General features: G+C 42.7%; 1 protein-coding gene across 11 annotated transcripts in view; it reads right to left on the bottom strand.

The window, feature by feature from the left end:
* Window positions 1-26,799, bottom strand: part of RIMKLB (ribosomal modification protein rimK like family member B) — an 88,837-nt gene that overhangs the window by 18,354 nt on the left and 43,684 nt on the right. For all 11 annotated transcript variants that reach the window (XR_007773199.1, XR_007773181.1, XR_007773187.1 and 8 more), the window contains exons 4-6: window positions 5,260-5,490; window positions 3,241-3,327; window positions 417-620 (exon numbers count right to left, since the gene is read on the bottom strand). Coding sequence is in view for 1 of the 11 variants with exons in the window: in XM_050944248.1 (XP_050800205.1) it covers window positions 417-620; window positions 3,241-3,327; window positions 5,260-5,490 (522 nt within the window). In the remaining 10 variants the exon portion in view is untranslated. The remainder of the gene's footprint in view (window positions 1-416; window positions 621-3,240; window positions 3,328-5,259; window positions 5,491-26,799) is intronic.

Below are 26,799 nucleotides of genomic sequence, written 5' to 3'. Positions count from 1 at the left end.
AAGTCCTGTAGTAATTTTTATTGTCAGAAGGGGGTCATGGTGCAATTAAGTTTGAGAACCCCTGATCTAGCTTATCCCCTTCTAATATAATCCCACTCAAACACCAAAAATACCATGGCACTAACATGATATTTGCCACCATTGCATCATTCACTCTGCTTGCGAGTGCTATTTTTTTCTCCCACACGGTCTTATCTATTTAGATTATAAGCTTGTTGTGGCAGGGACTGTCTCATTCTCTGTTTGTACAGTTCCTAGCACAATGGGATCCCATCCTTAGGTGGCCACTAGGCATTACTGTAATAAACATCAGTAAAAAATAAAATGTCAAACTTCTCATTTAAATTGGGGTTGCCACTCATCTCCCATTGGGCTCCACAAATTCTAGTCAAGACCACAAACCATGCCATTCCTACCAAGTGAGCAGTTGCTCTGCATCCTTCCATCGGTTGAGCAGCGCAGCATGGTCCCCACCACGCGGCCGCCTACCACGATGACACGCACATCTTTGCCATGGGACTCCTTGACATATTTCTGGAACAGGTAAGGGGCCTCATGACGAATTAAATGGCTCAGGTCTGCCAAATGGTGCTTATCTCGTGCCAGGAATACAGCTTTGCCTGTTCCAAGAGAAAACATTGAGAGCGGGGACTGGTGAAAGAGGGAAAGAGCCACTAGACTTGTCTTGTGTTGAGGTATAGATTCAGCACATGAAGAATCTCCCCAAAACCCCAAAAAATCCTGCCTATCCTCATGAGCCAGATATATTTTATAACCCTTTACACATTCTCCTGTGTAGATCAGTACTCAAGTGTTTCAGTGCTGCTGAATGTACCAAGTACTGAGACAGTCAAGGTGGTAAGTTAGTCAAAAAAGCTCTTTAATAGAGAAACTGGGTCTTGTAACTCCCACCCCTTTTGGGACAGGTGCCTGGTTGAGAGAGGAGAGGAGTCACAAACCTTAGAGAGAAGCACACATGCAACCAACAGCAAAACTTCTCCCCCATTTCAGGCAGAAAGCTGGAACTTCAAGGTATAAAAACGAAGTTAACTTAGAACTCTACCCAGACGCACTGTAGGAAGTACGCTATGGCATTAGTCCACTGCTGTAAAATCCTTATAATAATACAGGAGGAAAAAAGCACCCCTGTACCCACAACAACCCAGTACTGGCGTGACAGACGTCCAGTGGAGCATAAGGGTTTTGACAGAAATGTAGCTGTGACTGACTCTGATGGAACTGATAAAATGACAACTTCAGCAGCTTATTCCATTAAAAATAAGAACCTGTGGGGCATACTGACAGTTGGTGAAAGAGGGGCAGCTTGAGTCTTTAGAAATTCAATGCCCATTGCCAGCAAACTATTCTAAAGACTTGCTCAGCCAATCTCTGATTTGTTCTTTTACTCCTCATCTTGTTTCCTCAGCTCACCTCACAGAGACTTCTCGTCCCCGCACGTAACCTCCCCGGTGTCTGTGAAAGGCACTTCTGGAACAGACTCCAATACTCTGCAGCTCATTTTCTTTCCTTCATCAGTCTTACCTCTTACTTGCTCTCCTCCTCTGTTGACACCCCTTGTTTTATGTGGCACATTAGATTTACATTCTGCAGTAAGGCACCACCAATTTATGTGGCAGAACTTCACTGAATTATGCTGCAACATTACTATATTACAAAATCCCTTGATAAACTGCCTCGTTTAATGAAGAAACGGGAAAAAAAAGCAGAAGGAAGAGGAGATGAAGTACTGTGTTGGGGGTACCACATCAGCAGACTCTGCTCCTTCAGGGCTTAGGGTCTGTGTAGCAAAAGACTTCTATATAACATGGAACTGCTGAAGATAGCAGTAATGGTGCACTGCTTCGGAAGGATTTAAGATGGTACTGGTACCACCTACTCAGTCCCGGACAGCACTGAAGCTCATTCTCCTCATGCTGCTTCTTATCTCCTACTTCCCCAATCTCACAGCTACTTGCTCCCAAAATGGGGATGAAAAAAACGAGGACTTGGAAGATGGTAGGAAATTGCCCATTTCAGTGGGATTATGTGGTACCAGAGATGTGTGGCATTTCGATAAAAACGATGTGCCCATTTGCACTGATGCAAATTGCACTGAAAATGGCCTTAGGTGTGAGTGGTTACATTTATTCACCATATATAACATGCAAGCCTTTGTTTTCTAAAATATCATTTGCTATCTGCTCTTCTGTATTTAACTTCAAAGTATTTAGGAGGAAGCTTTTCATCTAAGAATCCATGCCACTGAAATGGCACTGAACAGAGACACTGGATTAAGTGTGTTTTAAAGTACCCCTTATAAACAGGGGTTTATGCAAGTCCAGGATGGTGAAGAAGAAATTTGATAGCTGTAAGCTATCTAATTGATTTTATTTAGTAGATCTAATCAGCAGAATACCATATAATGTCAAGTAAAATCCTGGTCCCATATATTCCACAGATATGAAATTCACCCTTTCCTGCATAATCATGCTCCAGAGTCAAAAGCTCTGGCTACATAAGAAACTTTCATCACTAACTAAAATCAGTTTTTTAAAGTTTATTCAGTTAAATTGGTGCAATCACCTGTGTGGAAACACATCAGTTTACACCTGTCTTCATTTGATAATATACTGATTTAACATTAAAATAAACAGATTTAACACTTAACATTTAAATTACAAAATGAAGTTCTTATTCAGCTGCTGCTGAATTTGCACTGATGTCACAGAATCAGAAATCCTTTTGTAGAATTTAGGTCCAGTTTGGTACTTAGTGCCTTGCTAAGGCTAAGCAGAAAGAAAAAGATATAGAGGTTCATTGAACTGAGATGTAGTCTCTTATGCCTATTTAGAAATTTCCCCCCAGTTCCACTACTATTCCAAGTCCTGGGGCCTCTCTCCACAGTTTTGCCCATGCCATTCAATCAAAAACTGTAGAAACCTTCTGCTATTCCAGTCCTGGCTCCTCACACAGCTCTCCCAATGCACCACATGCAGGACCCCTGTTATTTCTATTCTATGCTCCTTGAACAAGTTACCAGCTGTATAAAAACTGCCTCCCAAGTTTGAAGTCTGTTTAACGCTCAGAAGCAATTCAGAAGTTGGAAGGACTTAGACAGAGAATGAAATCAAAGTCTAACCCCCAACACAAAGCCTCTTCAAATCCTTTCCATTCACCACACATGGAATCCTGGAATGCTGGTTACCACCACACACTTCTTCCCCACAACCCTGCACCCACCTCGGTGACCTCGTGTGTTCTTCACCACCATGGGAAACTCCAGCACCTCCGCCTCATCAATCATTTTGGCAAAGTTCTCATGACCACCTGACAAGAAGAGAACCAAGAAATGTTACATGTTGCCAGTCGGATACTACCAATCTAATCTGTGACTGCTGGATACAGACTACACCCCTTCCACCTCTGATCTTGAAGACAGCAGTGTAGGCCAAAGGTTAATAGAAGACAGGTCATTCAGAAGGGTCAGCACTTCCCTGACACTTGTCATCTATGGGACATTAACCCTTAGTAATTGGGAAAGGGTACTGTTGCCCTTATCTCATCTTCCTTCCAAATATGCCCCAATACTCCCTGGAACTCCTGATCCCTATCCATGAGGATAAACCCAATCACCAAATTTGAATGCCCCAAACTCTATTGCTCTTTCCTGCTCCCTATTCCTTCTCCATGTTTATCAACTTTCACCTACCTGCCTCCCATCCACCTGGCAGGGAACCAACAGGGGGATGCTCTGGAGACACAGGTCCATCCTGGCTACATGTAGCAGGAGGACAAAATGTGATATAGGGAACCACACCCTCCAAAATCCTATCCCATTCTACTCCCCAGATTCCTAGATCTGAGTTCCTCACATCTCAGCCTGCCTCCCTAACTCCGGGACTAATGTTTCCACTCCTCCATCCCACTGCATCTATAAAGCCACTAGAAGAGTAGTTTTTAAATGTTGTTTACCTGATAGCCTAACAAAGGTTACCTGAGCTCAATTCACTCTTCATTCAGAGGGCTGATTGTAGTGTGGGGAACAGAAGGAAGGGGGTTAGACGGAGGGAGAATGAGAGCGCTCAGAGGCTTGTGCAATAAAGCAGAGAACTCAAGTCAGGGTGATGGTCTGAAAATCAGCAGCAGCTGCCACTGCCCTGCATTTTACTGCTCACGATGGAACAGAAGCAGCTCAACATATCCTGTTTTTCTTGGCAATGCCACCCTTTACAAGCCACCTACCACTTAAAACAGAAGAGGGGGCAACCCTGAGTCCAATTTGTTATACAGACAGGGAGAGCTGTGCAGGCTGGGAGATACACTCCGGTTACCTCTCATGCTTCACATCCCCCTTTCTCAAAGGAACAACACACATCTTCCCTTCCTCAACAGTTAGCATATCTGCATCTCTAATGCAAGGACAGAGTCACTTTTCAACTAAGTATCTGTTTTATTTATATCACATTAGTTTATGTAACAGGTGGACAGACTTTATTCATGGATCAGTACTCCTGTCAAGGAGAACTTGTATGACAGATCCCATTACTACAGCCTGTTGGTGTATCTGCACAGAGAAAATAAGCTTCCCCCTTTCCTAGGCGGAAAGGAAGGCTGAAAGGGAATCTTCCATTCTTAAATACATTATAGTTAAAAACAAAGAAGTACCCATACTAGATCGGACCACAGGTCTATTTAGCCCAGTATCCTGTCTCTGACAGTGGCCAGTACCAGACACTTGAGGAAGGTGCAATAAAACCCCTTGTAGACAAAGACTGAATAATCATCCCGTAGGGGAAGTTATTTTCCTACTACCAGGCAGTTTTTGGTAATAAAGCATAAGGATTTGAACCCTTATACATTTTTTCCTATCCAATATAGCTGTGGATGTTCTTGATCATATAAATTTCTAATCCTTTTTCAGATACAGCTAAATTCTTGACTTCAGTAATGCATCAAGTTCCGCACGTTATCTGTGTGTTGAGCAAGGTATTTTAGATTATAATCTTCACAATACCCCACATTAAAGATGGGGAAAGTGGGGCACAGAGTCTAAATGATTTGCCCGCGGTGTCACAACAAAGCCCAGAATAGAACAATCAAGCAGACCTGACTCCCAATCCCCAATCTAGTCACTACACAACACTCCCAGAGGGCAGTTACACACTGCAACCCAATAATAAGGGCCTTCCCAAACTTGACTAATGTCCTAGCTGCTATAAGTGCTTTTAGTATACTGCCCTTTTAAGCCAATGGGCTTACCATAGGAGAAGGTGTCTGGGAGAGGCACACCATGACCAGCCAGCTCCTGGAAGGTCCAGAACTTGTTGACGCAGTTGAGGATGGCTTGGGGACGATTCATCAACCGGCAGCCCATCTTCTCCAAGTGGCGAAGGACCGTGATGTCACTGTCGCTCTGGACCCAGGGTGTTGGCACACGTACAACCACCACCTGTGGATAGGCAGTAATGAGCTCCCCATTCACCCGGAGACCTACAGAACGGAAGGAAAGGAAAGCCATTCCAATCAACTCCAAGGCCTCAAGAAGACAACAGATGGCTAAACAAAGCATAGAAATACTTACAATACCAGACCACACCATCAATCCATCTGTATTCTGCATCTAACAGATGTCTAATGCCTTATGTTTAAATGGCACCTTATTACTCTTATAATGCACCTGGTCAACTGTGCCACTTTGTACACAGAGGCAAAAAAATCCTTCCTGTCCCCCTTGATATATTTAAAACTAGGACTGGACAATCCTGGACTAGACCCCAGAGTGATGAATTATTAGAGATGGGAAAATACCAATCTAATCCAACAGTCTGTGTGTCTGGAGGGATGGGGTAGGAGGGAAAGTTGGACTGAAACAAGTTCCAGGAAAGTAAGTATGATGGGGTTGCTTTTGAAAGATGTCAGGTCACCTGAGGAGGACCCAGCAGATGAGAGCGAGTTGGGAGCAAGTCATTTTGATCATCTTGTCAGGTCAATAAAGTGAAAACGGATGGAAACCCATCACTCCGTGCAATTCACTGAGGTGATGGCACTTGCTATTGGTACCATAATAGTTAAAAGAGGAGAGAAGAGACAGCTGCAGCAGCACAGGAGCCAGCAAACAGAGCTGTAAACAGGGGAGTTTCAGTGGGAGTTTACAGGGGGAGGTTGCAGGGGAGACTAAGACAGAGGAACTGACAAGCTGATTAAGAGATACGGTGTGGTGGTCTGGTGCCTGCTGGGGGCTTGTGTTGCTTCGACTACTAGGCTTCAGGTGGGAAGGCCATGACTGATACAGAGGTAGCAGTGAAAGACACAATGAGGATGACTGGATGTGGAAGCTGCGGCATGTACATGATCCTGGAGGGGGCGCCTGAAAAGAGCTTTGTCTGCATGAAGTGCCGCCTGATAGAGCTGATGGAAGAGAAGATCTGAGGACTGGAGATGCAGGTGCAAACTCTGGTTGAGTTTAGACAGGGGTTGAGCAGATGATGGAGAACAGACACGAGGGGGCTGAAGGGATAAGCTCAGATGTGCAGATGGAAGCAGGACCAAAGAATTCAGAGGAGAGACTGCTGGGGGAGGAAAGTGGACGGTGGAAGCATGTGACTAAGAGAACCAGGCAGAGGAAAAGACGGGCCAGTGAAGGAGAAATAGAACTCAGGAACAGGTTTGCAGAGTTGGAAAATGAAGAAGGGGCACAGCAGGTGGCCGCTGAAGGAGAGAGGGCAAGGAAAAAGAGAAGAGCTGATAGTCCTGCAAGAGGAGGGGAGGAGTCAATGGAGGCAACACCACGTGTAAGCCCCAGGAGGACTGCAAGGGAGAATAGGAATCGAGAGGAGTTGCAGCCAGTGGGTGCGGGGGATAGACCGGAGAAGAGCACTGTCACCAGGAAAAGGCAGGTCTACGTGATTGGAGACTCCTTACTGAGAAGAGTAGACAGGCCTGTGACTCGAGCTGATCGGGAGAACAGAAGGGTGTGCGGTATGCCGGGTGCTAAGATACAGGATGTGGACCTGAGGCTGAAAAGGATACTAGCGGGAGTGGGGAAGAATCCGTTGATTGTCCTTCATGTGGGAACGAATGATACGGCTAGATACTCTCTGGAATGTATCAAGGGAGACTATGCCAGACTGGGGAAGACGCTTAAGGAAATCGAGGCTCAGGTGATCTTCAGTGGGATTCTGCCTGTTCCTAGAGAAGGGCGACAAAGGTGTGACAAGATTATGGCGATCAACAGATGGCTCAGGCAGTGGTGCTATAAGGAGGGCTTTGGGATGTACGGCTATTGGGAAGCATTTACAGACAGAAGACTGTTCTCTCGGCATGGACTTCACCTGAGCAAGGAGGGAAATAGACTTCTAGGATGGAGGCTCGCCGACCTGATTAAGAGAGCTTTAAACTAGAAATCTGCGGGAGATGGTTGGGAGATGTTCGGGAGATCTCCACGCCGGAATTTAACCTTGAGAGGGAAGTAAACAATGTAAGAGGGGATACAGCCGTGGACAGAAGAATTGGCATAAGGAGGAAGGGTAGTGTAGATAACAGACTAACAGGTGATGTTGGTGGTAGAATGTCTGTGCCTAACAGAGTACAGAATGTGAGTGAAGCCAAACGGCAAAAATTAAGATGTCTGTACACTAATGCGAGGAGTCTAGGGAACAAAATGGAGGAACTAGAGCTACTGGTGCAGGAAATGAAACCGGATATTATAGGGATAACAGAAACATGGTGGAATAGTAGTCATGACTGGAGTACGGGTATTGAAGGCTATGTGCTGTTTAGGAAAGATAGAAATAAAGGCAAAGGTGGTGAAGTAGCATTGTACGTCAACGAGGAAGTTAACTGTAAAGAAATAAGAAGTGATAGAATGGACAAGACAGAGAGTCTGTCTGGGCAAAAATCACACTGGGAAAGAAAGGTACTAGAGCCTCCCCTGAGATAGTGCTTGGGGTGTGCTACAGACCACCGGGATCTGATTTGGATATGGATAGAGACCTCTTTAATGTTTTTAAGGAAGTAAACACTAATGGGAAATGTGTGATCATGGGAGACTTTAACTTCCCAGATATAGACTGGAGGACAAGTGCTAGCAAGAATAGTAGGGCTCAGATTTTTCTGAATGTGATAGCTGATGGATTCCTTCACCAAGTAGTTGAAGAACCGACAAGAGGGGATGCCATTTTAGATTTGGTTTGGGTGAGCAGTGAGGACCTCATAGAAGAAATGGTTGTAGGTGACAACCTTGGTTCGAGTGATCATGAGCTAATTCAGTTCAACTAGATGTAAGGATAAACAAAAACAGATCTGGGACTAGGGTTTTTTTATTTCAAAAGGGCTAACTTTAAAGAATTAAGGAAATTAGTTAGGGAAGTGGATTGGACTGAAGAATTTGTGGATCTAAATGCGGAAGAGGCCTGGAATTACTTTAAGTCACAGCTGCAGAAACTATCGGAAGCCTGCATCCCAAGAAAAGGGAAAAAAACCATAGGCAGGAGTTGTAGACCAAGCTGGATGAGCAAGCATCTCAGGGAGGTGATTAAGAAAAAGCAGAAAGCCTACAAGGAGTGGAAGAAGGGTGGGATTAACAAGGAAAGCTATCTAAGTGAGGTCAGAACATGTAGGGATAAAGTGAGAAAGGCTAAAAGCCAAGTAGAGTTGAACTTTGCAAAGGGAATTAAAACCAATAGTAAAAGGTTCTATAGCCATATAAATAAGAAGAAAACAAAGAAAGAAGAAGTGGGACCGCTACACACTGAGGATGGAAAGGAGGTTAAGGATAACCTAGGAATGGCCCATTATCTAAATAAGTACTTTGCCTCAGTCTTTAATAAGGCTAATGGGGAGCTTAGGGGTAATGGAAGAATGACAAACGGGAATGAGGATAAGGAAGTGGATATTACCACATCTGAGGTAGAAGCCATACTTGAACAGCTTAATGGGACAAAATCGGAGGGCCCGGACAATCTTCATCTGAGAATATTAAAGGAACTGGCACATGAAATTGCAAGCCTGTTAGCAAAAATTTTTAATGAATCGGTAAACTCAGGGGTTGTACCGTATGACTGGAGAATTGCTAACGTAGTTCCTATCTTTAAGAAAGTGAGAAAGAGTGATCCCAGTAACTATAGGCCTGTTAGTTTGACATCTGTAGTATGTAAGGTCTTGGAAAAAATTTTGAAGGAGAAAGTAGTTAAGGACATTGAGGTCAATGGTAAATGGGACAAAGTACAATATGGCTTTACTAAAGGTAGATCGTGCCAAACCAACCTGATCTCCTTCTTTGAGAAGGTGACAGACTATTTAGACAAAGGAAATGCGGTAGACCTAATTTACCTTGATTTCAGTAAGGCATTTGACACGGTTCCACATGCGGAATTATTAGTCAAATTGGAAAAGATGGGGATCAATATGAAAATTGAAAAGTGGATAAGGAACTGGTTAAAGGGGAGACTACAACAGGTCGTACTGAAGGGTGAACTGTCAGGTTGGAAGGAGGTTACTAGTGGAGTTCCTCAAGGATCGGTTCTGGGACCAATCTTATTTAACCTTTTTATTACTGACCTTGGCACAAAAAGCGGGAATGTGCTAATAAAAGTTCGCGGATGACACGAAGCTGGGGGATATTGCTAACACAGAGAAGGACCGGGATCTCATACAGGAAGATCTGGATGACCTTGTAAACTGGAGTAATAATAATAGGATGAAATTTAATAGTGAAAAGTGCAAGGTCATGCACTTAGGGATTAATAATAAGAACTTTAGATATAGATTGGGGACGCATCAGTTGGAAGCAACAGAGGAGGAGAAGGACCTTGGGGTACTGGTAGATCACAGGATGACTATGAGCCGCCAATGTGATATAGCCGTTAAAAAAGCTAATGCGGTTTTAGGATGCATCAGGTGATGTATTTCCAGCAAAGATAAGGAGGTGTTAGTACCGTTATATAAGGCGCTGGTGAGACCCCACCTGGAATACTGTGTGCAGTTCTGGTCTCCCATGTTTAAGAAGGATGAATTCAAACTGGAACAGGTTCAGAGACGGGCTACTAGGATGATCCGAGGAATGGAAAACCTGCCTTATGAAAGGAGACTCAAAGAGCTTGGCTTGTTTAGCCTATCCAAAAGAAGGCTGAGGGGGGATATGCTTGCTCTTTATAAATATATCAGAGGGATTAATATTAGGGAGGGAGAGGAATTATTTAAGCTTAGTACCAATGTAGACACAAGAACGAATGGGTATAAACTGGACACTAGGAAGTTTAGACTTGAAATTAGACGAAGGTTTCTAACCATTAGAGGAGTGAAGTTCTGGAACAGCCTTCCAAGGGGAGTAGTGGGGGCAAAAGACATATCTGGCTTTAAGATTAAGCTTGATAAGTTTATGGAAGGGATGGTATGATGGGAGAGCCTAATTTTGGCAATTGATCTTTGATTATCGTCAGATAAGTATGCCCAGTAGTTGGTGATGGGATGTTGGATGGGATGGGATCTGAGTTACTGCAGAGAATTCTTTCCTGAGTGCTGGCTGGTGAGTCTTGCCCACATGCTCAGGGTTTAGCTTATCACCATATTTGGGGTCGGGAAGGAATTTTCCTCCGGGGCAGATTGGCAGAGGCCCTGGAGGTTTTTCGCCTTCCCCTGCAGCGTGGGGCATGGGTGACTTGCTGGTGGATTCTCTGCAGCTTGTGGTCTTCAAACCACAATTTGAAGACTTCAATAACTCAGGCATAGATTAGGGGTTTGTTATAGAAGTGGATGGGTAGGGTTCTGTGGCCTGCTTTGTGCAGGGGGTCGGACTAGATGATCACATTGGTCCCTTCTGACCCTAGAATCTATGAATCTAGGAAGACAGATGACAATGCACTTAGATTTCCATAAACCGTGGAAGCCAGCAGGAACAATTCAAATCTGGTACAGTGTATTTGCTGACTATCCTCATAACAAAAAAGGGTATTTACTTTTAAAATAGGGGTACCAATTCATTGTATACAACTGATATATTGACAGTTTGTGTTTCATTTTGCTTTTAAGGAGCACTTGAATTAATGCTTTTTCCTGGAGACAGGTCTTTTCTGCTCCTCTTCCTCTCATATCTCTCCTCCCACCTAACATACATTTCAGACCATGCCTTTAATAGAAAGGAGAAGCCGCCTCTGCCCTGCAATGCATGGAGATGGATGCCCTTCCCCCTACTTCCTTTTTTTTTTGGAAAGAGCAGAAACAGAGCCATTCCCAATACAGATCCCTTTCCCCAATCCTCTCTCCTACTATATATACATATCATTGTATGTATGTATGTATGTATGTATGTATGTATGTATGTATATATAGATAGATAGATACACACACATACACACACACACACACAGAGCGTGCGAGCACGTAAGAGGAAGGCTGCTCTGAAAGCTCACCTCATTAGCACCGAGCACTGCCGCATTGCAGCTGACATGACTTGCGTGTTTAAGCAAGCAGGCTTCACACACACCATTTTACAGTGCTTTCTCAAACAAAATCAAGAATATCCACTATAAAAAACCCAAGCGAGATGCAAACATCAGGGAGAGGGTCACCTTTTCCTTCAACATGAAAAGGAACTCTGATTTGGCAAGCACAGAACTTTGATGTTGTCAGAGCAATTAGACAGTAGCATTCTCCATTAGACACACTCTTCCCCGCCTAAATCTCCATTCACACCCACTTTTCATTATCCTACTTACATGCTTGTATTGAGACACATGCAAGTTGAGTAACAGTTGTTACTGGAAAGGGCTTTTTCAACAGTAGCTGTTGTATATTTTTGTGTTGTGAATTGGAATTATGCAGTTATCTGACCAAAAAAACTCTCTGAATCCACTTTGGCATTTTCCCTTAAAATGGAATATACTAAATTGAGTAGGTTTCGGCTGCAGGACTTGCAAAAGGGATGCAGCAATCTGAAGGAGAAGTATAAACCACCTCCGATGTCCTCCTAAATATTTTGGACCAGATTTAACTGTTACAACTGGTGCAAATTCAGTCAGGCCATCAGCTCCCATGGAGTGACACTGGAATTATAATGATTTAACCTAGAGGATAATCTGGCCCTTTGTTTAGATTCAAACTGGTCTGGACACTGTTCTCTACAGAACAAAAAGCATTTTCTCTCCCTTTAGAGAAGACAGTTTAAAAACAAAGAGGAAAAAGGCACTCAATGAAATGTATAATTTGAGTCACTGCTACTGACGCGCACCATAAAAATTAGCTGCAGTCTCCCAGCAACAGAGTACTGCAATGAGAGGCAGTTCCATTAAGGTAAATGGGAAAGCCAGCTCCTGCCATTTTGAAAAATAAGCTTTTATTTAGCATTGGCCCTTAGATGCAGTCATTTGTAGTCAAATGAACATCCAAGAGAACTGAATGCCCTGATGAGTAGATTTATAAATCCACTCATTAGGCTGTGGGCATGCAGTAACATGTTTATGTATATGGCTAATTAGCTTTTCAAAGAATAGATCTATACATATGATATGAAATCAAACCAAGATACCAGAGAGCTATAGGAAGTGACTGAATGGCTTGAGAATTTGGCAAACATTATGCAGAGTATCTCACCTCTAAGGTACTGGTACCATTCTAGCCTTTGGACAGAAGTAATAAGTTACTTCCCAGGCTATCTGGCATCTTATGTGAAATGAATTCGTTTCAGGCCAGCATTCAGCAGGCATCTGTCCATAGACAAAAAAATCCTCAACATGATTAACTGGCTGCCTTCATGGCAGTCTCAGGATATGTCTACACTATCGCAGGTTTAACACTGCTGCGATCGATGCACCAGGGGTTGATTTAGTGGGACTCGTGAGACCCACTAAATCGATGGCACAATGCTCTCCAGTTAACTCCAATACTCTACAAGGAACGAGAAGAGTAAAGTAAGTCGACGGGAGAGCATTTCCCATCAATCCAGCATGGTGTAGACACTGCAGTAAGATGACCTAAGCTATGTCGATTCCAGCTAAGTTATTCAAGTAGCTGGAATAGAGTAACTTAGGTCAACTTACTGTGATAATGCAGACATAGCCTCAGTGGAGGCCCACAAATGAATACGCCAGGTAGACATAGCTATCCACTCATCCTCAGCCCTAGCAGGTTTAGGCACATTTGGAGGAAGGAAGCTTGTATTGACACTTCCTGCACTTCACTGGTATCCACTTGGGGCCCCTTGCCAGCAAAAATGTTTGCTTTAAAGGGGGGGTGGGGAGAGAGGGAAGGAGCAACTCCTGCAAATGTAATCATTATAAAACACTTTGGGATTCTTTGGTACAAGGAGCACCTAAGACCACATGAGCTTGAACAGCACCATAAAAAACAACAATCTTACATTTAAATAGGGTTTTACACTCAGTAATACAGCCATTCCTTATCCCTCCTCTGCAAGGCAGATGTCTCCACAATAGAATGTGGCAGCTCTAACTCTACTCGGTGAATTTAATTCACTGTATCCAGATGATGCTGTAAAAGGAATTTTAGCAATGCACAATGTAATTACTTGAGATGGAATTTTGCCAGGATACTTTACTCTTAAGGGGGAAAAGCCATTGAAGTTCCAGTTCTCGCTCTCACATGAAGGGTGGCCCCTCAAAACAACATCTGATAACTGAGTAAGATGAGCACTCCTTGAATCACCAGTACACTCATATTAGAGCCAACCCTATTTTGATGGTGAGATAGATGGGATCGCAGCTTCCTCGCCACAAGCTGGACTGACTGCCATTTTATGCATTTCTCTAGGAAAGAATGCTTTCTCCCCACCTCTTCACACCAGAGGTCTCCCTAGCTGCTTCATTGTGACATCCATCCATTAACCACCTTTTCTGCAGAAAAGGCAACTGTTCCTTAGACATGAAATATTTAAAGAGGGAAGATTACATTCCAAAGTAGTATCAGAGGGGTTAGTCTGTATCCACAAAAACGAGCCCGGTGGCACCTAAGCTTATGTCCAAATAAATCTGTTAGTCTTTAAAGTGCCACCGGACTCCTCATTATTCCAAAGAAGATGTATCAGTGTTTAAACGTTTCAACTTTAGTTGAACCCGCCTTCTTTCCAAGCTCAACAACTATCGTTAGTGTTTCAGCCTCACAGTCAGCTGTCTCTCTCATCCTTCTGAAGCTGCTAGGTTGAGAATGCAGATAACTGAGGGCATTCTAGTTTACTAAAAAGGATCAAGCTATTTCAAGACGCTATGTCCAGGTCTGATCAACATCTTAATTCATGCACCTTCAGAAGTATTTGAGAGTGTCTGACATCTTTACAGCTCACTGTGCCCATCATTCTCCCCCCAAATCCTTTACAAACTCTATAAGAATCACTTTACTAGTAGCTGTTCAGATGTGACACAACATTACACTTCCTGTCCTAAACTGTTGTGAAGAATTGTGTTTTCAGCTGAAACAGTGGAGTGAATTTTAGGGAGGCAGAAAGCTATTCAGAAAAAGGGTACAACAGCCCCATGGACTTGTAAAAATTGCCAAAAGATTTTAACAAGTTTTATCTCTCATCATAACAAATACTTGACATTTATAACAAAACTCTTCATCTATCAAACTCAAATCTTTTTACAAAACTGATTACATATTATCACTCCTATATTATGGATGGGTAAACTGAGGTAGAAAGAGGTAAAATGACTTGCCAGGATATCCAAGTCTGTGGTACTCAAGAATCAAACCCAGGTTTTCAGACTCCTAGGGTTCAGTGTTTGACCACTAGAATTTTAATATAAAGTTAAATATGCAATATAATTTTTAACACACAAACACAAGGAGTATTGTTTGGGCATATATTTACAATGTAATTACATAAAGCAAACATCTAGTTATGTGCAAATTCTAAACATCAACATCTCTAGGGTATAGGAAGACACACAGGTTAAGATGCATTTAGGGCAAGGAAGGAAAAACTTTATCCATGAGAAACCTTGCACTTGCAGAATTGCTGTTTACGAAACGTTAAAATCTGCAACACAAGATTTCCTGGCTTGGTATTGCCAACCTCGCTGAATTCCTGGCCCAAAACCAACTGATAATAAAATGCCTTCCTTAAAAAAAAAAAATCTATGTCATGTAAACAAGCCTGGAGGAGTCTCTGACATATACACCAAGTCAAAAGGAGCACAGTTGTGCAAGTTCCCTTTTCAGCATGCTGCAATTGATCCAGCAACACAGAACATTTGAGCATCTTGGACCTTCCTTTTTAAAGCTGGATTTCAATTAGACTTTTTTTCTAAATTTCCTCTGTGAATATACCAACGATGAAAAGTGCCCAAATGACAAACTGGATGATTGAAGTTCTCTATTTAACCCAGAATAGTATAGCTGTGTGAGTTTCCCACATCATCCCAGCAATGGGAGTGATCATTGCCCAGGAGAGACCATCTTTGGGATGAGAGCAGAGTTCAGCCTTTATGACTTGTTCTATCCTTGGAGTCGTTGCTGAAATTGCCAATAAGTGCCAATGCAATGGGGTGGGGGGATTATTATGAGTATGCAGACACTTGTCCTGTTATGAACAGGACTGACTCACTGAAAAGTCATCAAAAATGCTTTAAAGTTGATGATTACAATAGTAAAATGAGCACACCCCACAATGCATCTTCCTTACTTTTGCCAACTTCACTGACCCAAACTAGACTTTAAGCCCATTAGATCTACAAAGCCCACAAAAGATACAGGCACACAAGCTCTTGAGCTTCATGGATAAACTCCATCTTTACTACCAGTGAAAGCATCAGAGTCGGAAAGGACAGAATCCCTGCCTCACTCAGAGCACAGGATGGACTTGCTCTGGAGATGAATCAGGGTTGTGTAGTGGAGGAGGGTTTTGACTATAGGACTTCTGCCTCATTTTTTGCAGAAGTTGGAAAGTATGTAGTTAAAGAGGCAGGGAAGGAAAGGATGGCCTCATAGTCAAGACAGTTGAATGCTGCCTTGAAGAACTGGATTTTACTCCTGCTTTTTAGAGTTGATGTGTGAAGCCAACCAAGGCACTTAAACTAAACCTTTCACAGGTTGCCACTAATTTCAAGTGACTCAAGTGATGAAAGTTTTTTTTTTTTTTTTTTAAAAGGTCCACTTATGTTGTATATTTAACTGGACACAGTCAAGCACTGGGCCCTTTTTGTCAATTCTCATTCATCAATTCAGAACCACCATAGAAAGTCTCTCCCGCCTCCTCAAAAAATATATATACATATTAAATCCAAAGTTATGAGGGAGAAGAGAGATTTGTGCTTGGTAAAGTGAATACTTCAAGCTGCAGTTCTCAGAGTTCACAACTTGTGGTTTTTTTGTTTTTCCACTCTCCCCTTAAGAATTGGCCAAAGAACATTTCTTACATACATTCCTGCGCAAACCACAAAAGGCAGAGGGTGAAAAAATGCGAACTTGCTACTAGGAGCACTATGCTAACTACATATTCGTTTAGGCATAAGCTTTCGGGGGTAAAAACTCCCACTTCTTCAGATGCTTGGACAACTGAGTTTTTTACCCACAAAAGCTTATGACCAAATAAATCTGTTAGTCTTCAAGATGTCACCAGACTCCTCGTTGTTTTTGTGGATACAGACTAACACTGCTACCCCACTGATACTTGGTACATATTAGTTAGAATTCAAGGGATCATACAAGTGTATTACTTATTTAGAAATCGTCTCTGGATTTATTTCTACCTATCTTAACCTTATCTATTCATCTTGTACTAGCTCCCTTTCCACCTTTTCCCAAAAATCTCATTCCTCACTGAGTGCTCAAGAACCTTCTCCTCTGCAGCTCCTCTCATCTGGAAAAGCCTCAATGTATCAACTCAAGAATACCACAATTTGTTTCAATTCTCTCCTAAAGCTCTTTTCTCCCTTTCCCAGGCCTCTTTCACACCATCTATGATTACTCTAGTGTACGCAGAAATGGGATCTTCTAAAATACTTTAATGCTGGATGATCTAGTTTGATTTCTCTTTCCATGTCAATCCACCCTTCTATTTATTACAGCTACAGAATGGAAGATGTCATTTTTAGCTCATCTTGAGCATGAGATCTCCCCACTCACCCCTCACCTTTATAAAACACTAGGCAGGCACTTCTATTATTTAAAGGCTCAAATAAAGTTAGAAATAATGCAATAAAGTGATATTCATTAGTACGACATCTGCGCCATTCTCCTCCTTTAAAGTAGGGGCTGGGAGAGAAGAAGGGAGAAAAATGAGACAGCAGCAGCTTCAATTACAATTTGCAAGTTTTTAAGTTTAACTTGCTGTGAAAACCTTGACAAAAGGCCTCTTTTTCAGTTCAGCTTCAGCTCTGGCCAGATAGGAGAGCAGAAGCCTGGCTGCAACACTTCCACTCCTACCCTCACCCATTGTAGGGACGGTTTTCTGCATCCTCTCCTCTGGAAACCAAGGCACAGCAACAGGCTTGTTAAAAATCCATGGGGTGGAGTGTTACTGGAATGAAAAACGGTAACTGAGTTTGTGTTTTGTTTTTTAGCCCCTTTAAATAAGGTATCCTTTCAGGTGTGAGGAGAAATCACATGCCCATATTCAGCACTGCATTCATACCAACAAAACAGTTAGTTTGATAACTGTTAGAGTTGTGCTTCTGAGCCAGGTTTCCCACCATGGGAAAAGAATTACCATATATACTCCATCTTAAGCTGATTCGTTTATAAGCCGACTCCCCGCAAGATGGATAAGTAAAAATGGAAAATTTTTATAACCCGTTCATAAGCTGACCCTATAATTCAGGGGTCAGCAAACTTTGGCTCCCGGGCCACCAGGTTAAGCCGCTGGTGGGCCGAGATGGTTTGTTTACCTCAAGCGTCCGCAGGCACGGAGATAAACCTAAGTAAACCTAAGTAAACCAAGTGTCTTGACATGCCAGCTGCTTACCCTGATGGGTCGGGACAGCAACTGGTGGGGACATTTTTTGGGGGGAAGAAGCTGGGAGTCACAGGAGTAACCCCTGTGACACCCCCCACATGACCCCACCCCTAGCTCGGGATACCCACACTCTCCCCATCCCATCCCTTCCCAATTTATCTAGGGAGGGCCAGGGAAGGATGTCTCTGGCCTGGCTGCAACTGCTCTGGCGGGCTGGGCAGCGCAGCCGCAGCCTGTTCCGGCGGGCCAGACCGGGCAGCGCAGCCGCAGCATATTCCGGAGGGCCAGACTGGGCGGCCACAGATTGCTCTTGGGGGCGGGGCTGAGTGGCATGGCTGCAGCCTGCCAGCCCCTGGGCTGCAGCCTCTTTGAAGGCCTGGGGGGAGAGCGGTGTGGCCAGAAGCAGAGAGACTGTGGCCATCCTTCTTCCCTTCTGGCTCTGCTGGTTGTGCTGCCTCTTCTTGCTCCCTCTGTTGGGGGGAGGGGCTGTGTTCCACCTCTCCCTCTCTATACTCGTTCATAAGCCAACCCCCTCCTCTGGTGCTTCCCTTTTTTACTAAAAGTATATACGGTAAGTGATGCGAGCTGGGATCAGGAGCAACCTCTGAGGGTTATTTCCACCTGTGTGGTAAAAGGACCCAAATAAACAAATGCACAGGTTGTTCTGAGTTTTTTAAAAGGCATGCTGCAAGAAAAAAAGTTAATTTATAGAACACGCTCCCACCCCCATCTTGTGAATTAATTCTACAGTAGCAATAAAAATAGGATTCCTAATTAAAAATCTCCATCTTAAAACAAATACACTTGTTACATTTACAGAAAAAAAGTTACAGTAAAATAAACAAAGGTCCTACCTACACTATCAATAGCTATAATATTCCAGAACACATTTAAATATAGTTGGTTCTTACAGCACAGATGGGACCAAACCCTGTTTAACCATGTTCCCAAACCAGTGTACCACCTTAGACTTTACAGAGCTGTAATAATTAACATACATTTCTTATAAATGTGTTTATACATAATTCCATTTGAAACTATAACAAAACAAAGATTCAAATGCCAAATTACAAATAACTAAGCCATTTTGGAAACCATTCCATTTTGGCAACTGCTACAAATCAGTTTTTTATTATGTATTTTAATTAACTTCTCAATCTGACAAATCAGAAACTAGTTACACAAGCAACACAGTTGGGGAAAGGGATAGTTCAGTAGTTTGAGCATTGGCCTGCTAAACCCAGGGTTGTGAGCTCAGTCCTTGAGGGGGGCCATTTAGGGAACTGGGGTAAAAGTCTGGGGATTGATCCCGCTTTGAGCAGGGGGTTGGACTACATGACCTCCTGAGGTCTCTTCCAACCCTGATATTCCATGAAAAGAGTTCTAAAGTAGGTAAGAAAGCATACAATTTCTTGACTCACCCTTGAATTCAAGTCTGCAAAAATAATGCTTTTAATATTGAGATTAATTTAAATCTGTTTAATTTAATTTTTCAGATAAGTTGAAGGTATCTACTGATCAAGAAATATTTGGATTCATTGATCATAATGAAGCCAAGGCTTTAACAGCTTACATTAATGAGTGTCTGCACGCAGAGGGAATTTTGTTTTGATGATGATCTTGCAGAGAGGTTCCTGAATTAAAAAAACATAGTATGCTTTTATAAAGCACTTTAACCAAATGTTAATCATTTTGATAGATTATGTCCAACTAAACGTCTTAACGAATGGAAGGTTTATTCTAATTAGGAGAAATATTCAAAAGCACAAATGTGATTTAGGCACCCAGCTGCCATTGACTTTCAATGAGGGTTGGATACAATTACTTTTTGTGTCCTTGAAAATCTACCACCATTAAGAGTATTTATAGAGATTCTCCATCACCTTGTTATCTAGTGTCAAATAAACTTAAGAAAAGCAGTAAAAAAAAAAAAAAAGTCCTGAAAATCTAGTATTTCCTCTCCATTTCCCAGAATTCCAGTAAAGGGGTGTTTGTAATGTTGTTGTAGCCATGTTGGTTCCACTACAGAGGTGTATTAATTTATAATGTATGGGAGCATATTTTTAAGAAATTGTCATAATTACTTGATAGAGGCTTTATCAAAAGGACTAGCCTCTGAACTTCCAACAGAACACAGACTTGAGGCGCAAATTAATTTATTCTGACTAGTTCCATAGTTTGGATCCTGCTGATGTTCCCAGGGCCTGATAGTGCAAGTAGTGTCCCCGGTTCCTGTGGAACATAGTTTAAAAATCTTAGAATGTGAGGTGGTGTCAGATTGAGAGCTGCCTACTTCAGAAAAGGATTTTTTAGATTTGTAGTTGGATTTCTGCAAATGAGGACCCAGTGGAGTTTGTGAAGCAAAGACAAGATCATATCAGCCTTTCTTGCTTGTAGGCTTGCTGCAGTGTACCACACTAACTTCAACCTTCTTGCACCAGTCACATTCAAAACCAAGTAAAACAAGTAGGATTAGTCTAACCTGGAAGTGAAAATAAAAGCATGTATCACCTTGGTTAGGTCCTTGTCTAAAAGGAAAACGTGTAACTTCTTAGCCAGATGAAAGGGGAACAAGTCACTCCCCACTACAGAGGTAGTAAGCAAGTTTAGGACTCAGGCACAATACAGAGACATCACACTACCTCAACTTTCTGTGGTCCAACTCCTTTAGTCTTTTGGTTAGGTCATATAACTGGCAAATTCCTCAAAGTATTCCCCTCCACTATCATCATCTCTATTTTTGCTGGACTCATCCCAAGCCAACTCTCTTCATTCTGATCTCTTTTGAGCATTGGGACATCTTGGCGATAGTAGTAGCTACATCAGTGAAGCAGGAGCTATATAGGTAAGTGCCATCTACATACTAGTGGAACAAGTCTGGGATCTCATGAGATATGGAAGAGAATAGGAGGGAACAGTGAGGCTTAAGCAACTCCACAAGAAAGGAGTCTGGGATCCTCATGACTGTGGGATATGTCCGACAGGAATGAGTAGAACCAATATTGTGCTGCCCCACTTGGCTCCTAAATATTGTGTGCGCACTTCATCAGTGCTGTATAAACAGTGCCAAAGGCTGCAAAGGGATTTAGCATTATAAGTCCAGAAGACTTTTTTTTCCACTATCCAAGCCAGGATACATTTACCGATCAGCAAAAATAGAGATGACAGTGTACTAGTGCTGTGTACTGGTCCAAAAACCTTACTGTGGGGATCCAGGTGGCAAATAGATGCTTTTGTAGTTTGGAAGCCTACACCGCCTCAACCAGAGGGGGCTAGAGATTGGTTTAACAATTGATACAGTTACTGAGATTAAGCACAATCTTCTTCATTAGTAGGTGAACTACCGCATTTTTAAGGTGTTTGCCCTCTTTAAAGAAAGCACTGAAGAGCTCTACTATATTGGATACTAGGGTCTCTAAACTGATTATGTTTAAGAACTTCTTTCAACTGACTCTACTTCTTTCTTTTCCATTATAATTCTTCATTCCTTGCTAAGATGAGTAATTTCTCAAATATAACTAGGAATTAAAACCACTGTTCAGACCAGCCTACACTTCAATATCAAAACCATTTTGAGTATAAGAGGAATCACGATGTTGTGATCAAGTTCTTCCAGTACCTTAAGCTTTTCCATAGGCTAGATGGGGACCTCATAACTAATTTCTGTTCAGTTTATTATCCTTTACACTAAAGTACTCTACAGTATTTTCCATCTGAAGATCTCAAAGCATTAACTTACAAACCTTCCCAGTTACATTATAACAGGGTATTCAACACAAAAAAACCCATTCAGCTGATCTTCACCTTCTGTCCTTTCCAGATCCCTTCATTATTGAAAGCCTAATGAACAGCAATAAATACTGAAGCAAATATAAGCAATGTTCTCCTTTACAGATATGGATATTTCAAGTATTGGTTGGAGAAAGTTCTGTCGACTGGACCGACAAGCTAGTCCCTAAATACTTCTCCCACTGCTGCGTCAAAGAGTCTTCAGCATTGTGGGATAAGGCTAGAGATACAAATATTGCTAATCTAAATACAAATTCTGGAAGTTCAATCCTCCTAAATACCATTGCCCCTGTCAGTTTGTATTTCCTCACACACTACCACAGCTATTGTTAGAAAACAATATAGAAAAATGTTCCCATTCCAAGTTGAAAACACCTGAAATCTGGGTATTTAGAGGGCTTTCCCAACAGTGGGAGAAAATTAAGAAGAGATTTCAACAACAGAGAAGGGTAGGGACTTCGCATCCACCCCAACCAGAGTGAATCCCAACCTACCCACTCACCCCTGTGAACTGCACAGTTGGGCGGTTGCCTAGGAGAGATTAAAGTGCGGCCCAGTTGATTAGCAGAGTGCACACATCCAGCAGCATGTGTTCAGGTGCTCCTCCTCCTGCTGCTTTGCAGCCACATTGTTCCGTCCTGAAGCCGCTCCTAGGACCCTCCTGCTGGCTGTGCAGAGTAGGGATTGGGGAGGAGGGTGCTGATGTAAGGGTGTCCCCCTCCCCCCACACCTCATCTCCACAAAGCAGGGGAGAGGGGACAGCTGGGCTCAGGACTCGGAGCTGCTGGGGTCTGAGGTCTGAAAGGTAAGTGTGTGCCTTTCTTAAAGAGACAGCACACAGTTTCAGAGACTTCCCCAGCAGCCAGCTCACACAGTCTCTGTCTTTCTCACACAAACACTCTCTCTCCTCCCCTCCTCCCTGCCCATGTACCCCATCTTCGCAAGAGGGGAGACAACAGAGCTCAGGACAGAGCAGAAGAGCTTTCAGTGAGTGCCTTAAAGAGACAGGGCACGACATCTCTCAAACCTCCCCATTAGCCCCACACAGTTCGTGGGTGTGTGGGTGTGTGTCTCTCTCTCTCTCTCTCACACACACACACACACACGCAGTCTCTTTCACACTCATCTCCCAACATATACGTGTATTGTTGTTACTTCTTGGTACTTACTGCATTGCACATATATTCTCTACTTTTATTCTTTCAAAGTGTGTTATTTTAGTGTTTTGACTAGTCTATGCATTTCATAATTTTTATTTCTTACACTTAAATTTAATTCTTTGAATAGCAAGTTCTAAAATACCTAACCTGTGCTGCCTAGAGTAATTATCCCTATGGTAACTTTTTAAAACTAATATATCAATCATATCTAGGTTTTGTGCTTTTACTGGTGGCGCACATCCACATGTACCTTGGTGCATGTAACAAAATTTATTCCACACATGGATGGAAAAAATTAGAGGGAACATTGCCACCTACTGCCAAAAAGCCTTCCCAAACCTTCTGAAATGTGCATCCCATGGAATTCACCTTCCCATTGCTGGAACCCTTTACAATTTCCATTAATATCCCATGTGATCACCTCCCTGCTGCCAAAAACTCTCCATGCATCTCAGGTAATTCACCTCTTTAGTGCTTGAAAAACCTAATTCCCCAATAAATGCTTCCTATGTGATCGTTTCATTCTACTGTCAATATTCCTCTCAAATTCCAAAAGAGACACGTCGTCCCCTAGAGTCTGCCTCCCAATTGCTAGAAACACTCTCATATGACACTTCCATGCTGCTAGAAACTGTCAACAGTGCCTAAATGCCCCCTTTCCCGATTCCCCACTGTTTGCAGCCTTGGCTCCTTACTCAAGGATTAAGGACTGGTCTACAAACAAATTTGCACCAAATTAATCAAACTGATTTTAGTTCACATTTTATTTCAGTGCAAGTCTGCATAACACTTAGTTTGAAATAAATCTGTCCTTTTTAAACATATAAAATAAAGTGTTATTTTGATGCAAGTGTGGGTGAAGACTAGCCCTAATATTTAAGAGGCCATTTCAGTCTGTCTCACCAGTGAGACTTCATGTTCCACTGCTCTTTTTTGGTAGGGTAAAGAAAAAATGACTATTTACCTATAATGTAACTGTTGTTCTTCAAGATGTGTTGTGCACATATAGATTTCCCTTTAGATGTATGTGTGCCCAATGCACCTGAGTCAGAGACTTTTGCAAACAGTGCCATTAGGGTGGTGCATGCACTCCTGTCCTCCTTGTGCTCTCAGATGAGAGCATAAAAGGGATGTGTCTGCCACCTTCCTCTCCTTTCCTCTGCACTGCTGTATGCAATAATGTCTGAAGTAGTGGGGAAGGTATGATGGTCATGGAACACATATATGCACAACACTGTAAGAAGAACTTCAAACAATTGTCCTTATAAGTGAAGAGGCTTTGGATCATCTGAACAGAGACTGTAACACTATCTTGCCAAAGTTGGCATCATCATGAGAGGTTAGAGGATGGTGTAATGTCTGGAAAAGGTATGTCCAGACAACCACAATGCTTTTTTGCAGATTTCTGCTATCACAATATTGATCAGAAATGCTGATGAAGTGGACTAAGCCCTGGTGGAGTGAGACTTTATTTTAGGTGGAGGAGAGACTTTAGAAAGATCATAGCAGAGCTCAATGCAGCTGGAAATCCAAAGTGAAATTCTCTGAGCTGACATCACTTGGCCTGTAACACACTCAGCATAGGCTACAGAAGGACCTATTGTGTGTGTTCCCAATTAAACACCAAAGCTCTACAGACATCTAAGGTGTGAAATCCTCTCTTACACTTTGGAAGAACGGCATTTAAGAAGACTGGAAAATTAATAGTTAAGTTCAGATGGAAAGTTTACACCTCCTTAGGCATGAACTTAGGATGTGGCCTAAGGGAAACATGGACTTTATGGAAGACAGTGAAAAGGAGAGTCAACAAGGAGAGCTTGAAGTTCTGAATCCCTCCTTGTGGAAGTGACTGTCACCAAAAACTCCATCTTCACAGACAATATAGGCAGTGGGTTGTCACCATTGATTGAAAAAGGGATCCTTTTTGAGAGGATTACGCTGATATACCATACAGACATGGGCTCAGACCCAAGAGAGTAAGTGCTGAGTACACTTTTCAAGAACTGGGAAATCAGAGTGTGAGAGAAGCCATCTATTGGTGGATGTAGTGCAAATATGGAAGCCAGACAGATACTCACAGGACTAACTGAAAGGCCCAGTGATTTCAGATAGCCCAGCACAAGTCTAATCTGTGTGATAGAGCAATAAGTGTGGAGATTGCACCCAAAATCGACAATCTCTTCCACTTTGCTGTGTAAGTGCTCCAGTGGATTCTTTTCTGTTGCTCACCAAGTTGACCTGTACAACTGCAGTACAATTCCTCCTGAGAATTCAGACAGAGACCATCCCTGGTGTGAAGTGGAGAGATTGGCGGTTGAGATTCAGAGACATCCTGGTTCTGAAACAGAAGATCCTCAACTAGAGATAAAGTTATCTGTGTCTGAGCAGAGAGCTAATGTAGGTCCATGAACCAAACTATCTTGGCCACATCAATGCCACAATGATTAATGTTGCTGTGTCTCTTTTCAGTTTCTGAGTACCCCTGGAAAGAGAGGAACTCAAGGGAATACATATAGAAAAGGACAGGACCAAGGGGGAAGGAAGATATCTGTCGTGACAGAGCCCAGGCTGCAGCCTGCCCTGGAGCAAAATTTCCCGCACTTGTTCAGATTGCTTTTGAGCAAGTCTATTACTGGGTACCCTCAGTGATGGAAAACCTGAAGGAGAACATCCTTTCTGATTGACCATGTCTATGAAATCCCTGCTGAGGGAACCTGCAATTGTGTCTCTCACTCTTGGAAGGTGGAAGGCCTTTAAGGAGAGACCGTTCCTTATACTTAGATTCCATAAGATAGCTTCCTGGCATAGCTCAGATGATCTTGCATCTCCCTATTTGTTCAGATAAAACATGGCAGTAGTGTGGTCACAAGAACTCGTATCGCCTAGTTCTTGATGATAACAAACATCTTGCAGGCCTGACAAACAACCTGAAGCACCAGGAAATCTATGCAAAGTGAACCTTGCTAGGGTGACCAAAGACCTTGAGCCTGAAGTTGATTGAGATGAGCCTCCCCCTCCCCCTGCCTTTGGTAGATTAATTTGTTACTAGACTTGTAGTCAGTTCTGGGGACAAAAGTAGAACTCCTTTGCACATGTTCCACGGATCCAACCACCAGTCTGGAGACTGAAGCACAAATCTGCATGTACATGGATGCCTGGAAGGATGAAACACCAAATGGAATCAGGCCTGCAGACAGCAATGGTGAAGTCTGGCAAGTGGAGTTGCATATATGCACAAAGCCAAGCAGTCCAGAAGCTCTAAGCAGGCACATAGTGATGTTGCTGGGCTGGACTTGGGGCTTTCTGAAAGAAAGGCTGTGGACTAAAACCTTTCCTTTGTACAATAATGGATCATAGCGTCAAGGTCAGCTCCAATGAAGTTATGTGCTGTGTTGGTTGTAATTGTGATTTATTCAAATTTAGTTTCAGGCTGAGATGAGAGAACAACTGTCTGATGACAAGGATGCTGTTTGGGACTCTATTGCTTGATGCTCTGTGAACTAGCCAATCATCCAGGTAAGGAAATATTTGAACACAAACAGCACCAGTGGACTTCTACCACTGCCACACACTTGGTGAAGGCCCATAGGGCTGATGACAGCCTAAAGGCAAGTACTGTGTACTGGTAATGGAATGAATTACCTGCTATGAATTAAAGATGCATCTTGACCACAGGAAGCATCGCTGCATGGCAGTATGAATCCTGCAAACTCAGGGCAGCACAACAATCTCCAATTTACAGAGAAGGGATAATGGAAGCAAGAGTGTACATCGTGAACGTGATTTTCTTGATGAAAACTTTCGTCTCCTTTAACTCTAGATTTCCTCAGGATCAAGAAGAACCGGAAACAGAAGTCTTTCCCTTTGTGTTGGTAAGGAACTTCCTCTGTACTGCTTGATGTAATACAGTCTCATGAGATTTCCCACTGAGAAGGCATGGGGAAA

This window comes from Gopherus flavomarginatus, chromosome 1 (assembly GCF_025201925.1).
Source record: "Gopherus flavomarginatus isolate rGopFla2 chromosome 1, rGopFla2.mat.asm, whole genome shotgun sequence".
NCBI classification, from domain to species: Eukaryota; Metazoa; Chordata; order Testudines; family Testudinidae; genus Gopherus; species Gopherus flavomarginatus.
The sequence above is the reverse complement of the archived record's forward strand: the minus strand, read 5'-3'. Positions and strand labels throughout refer to the sequence as shown.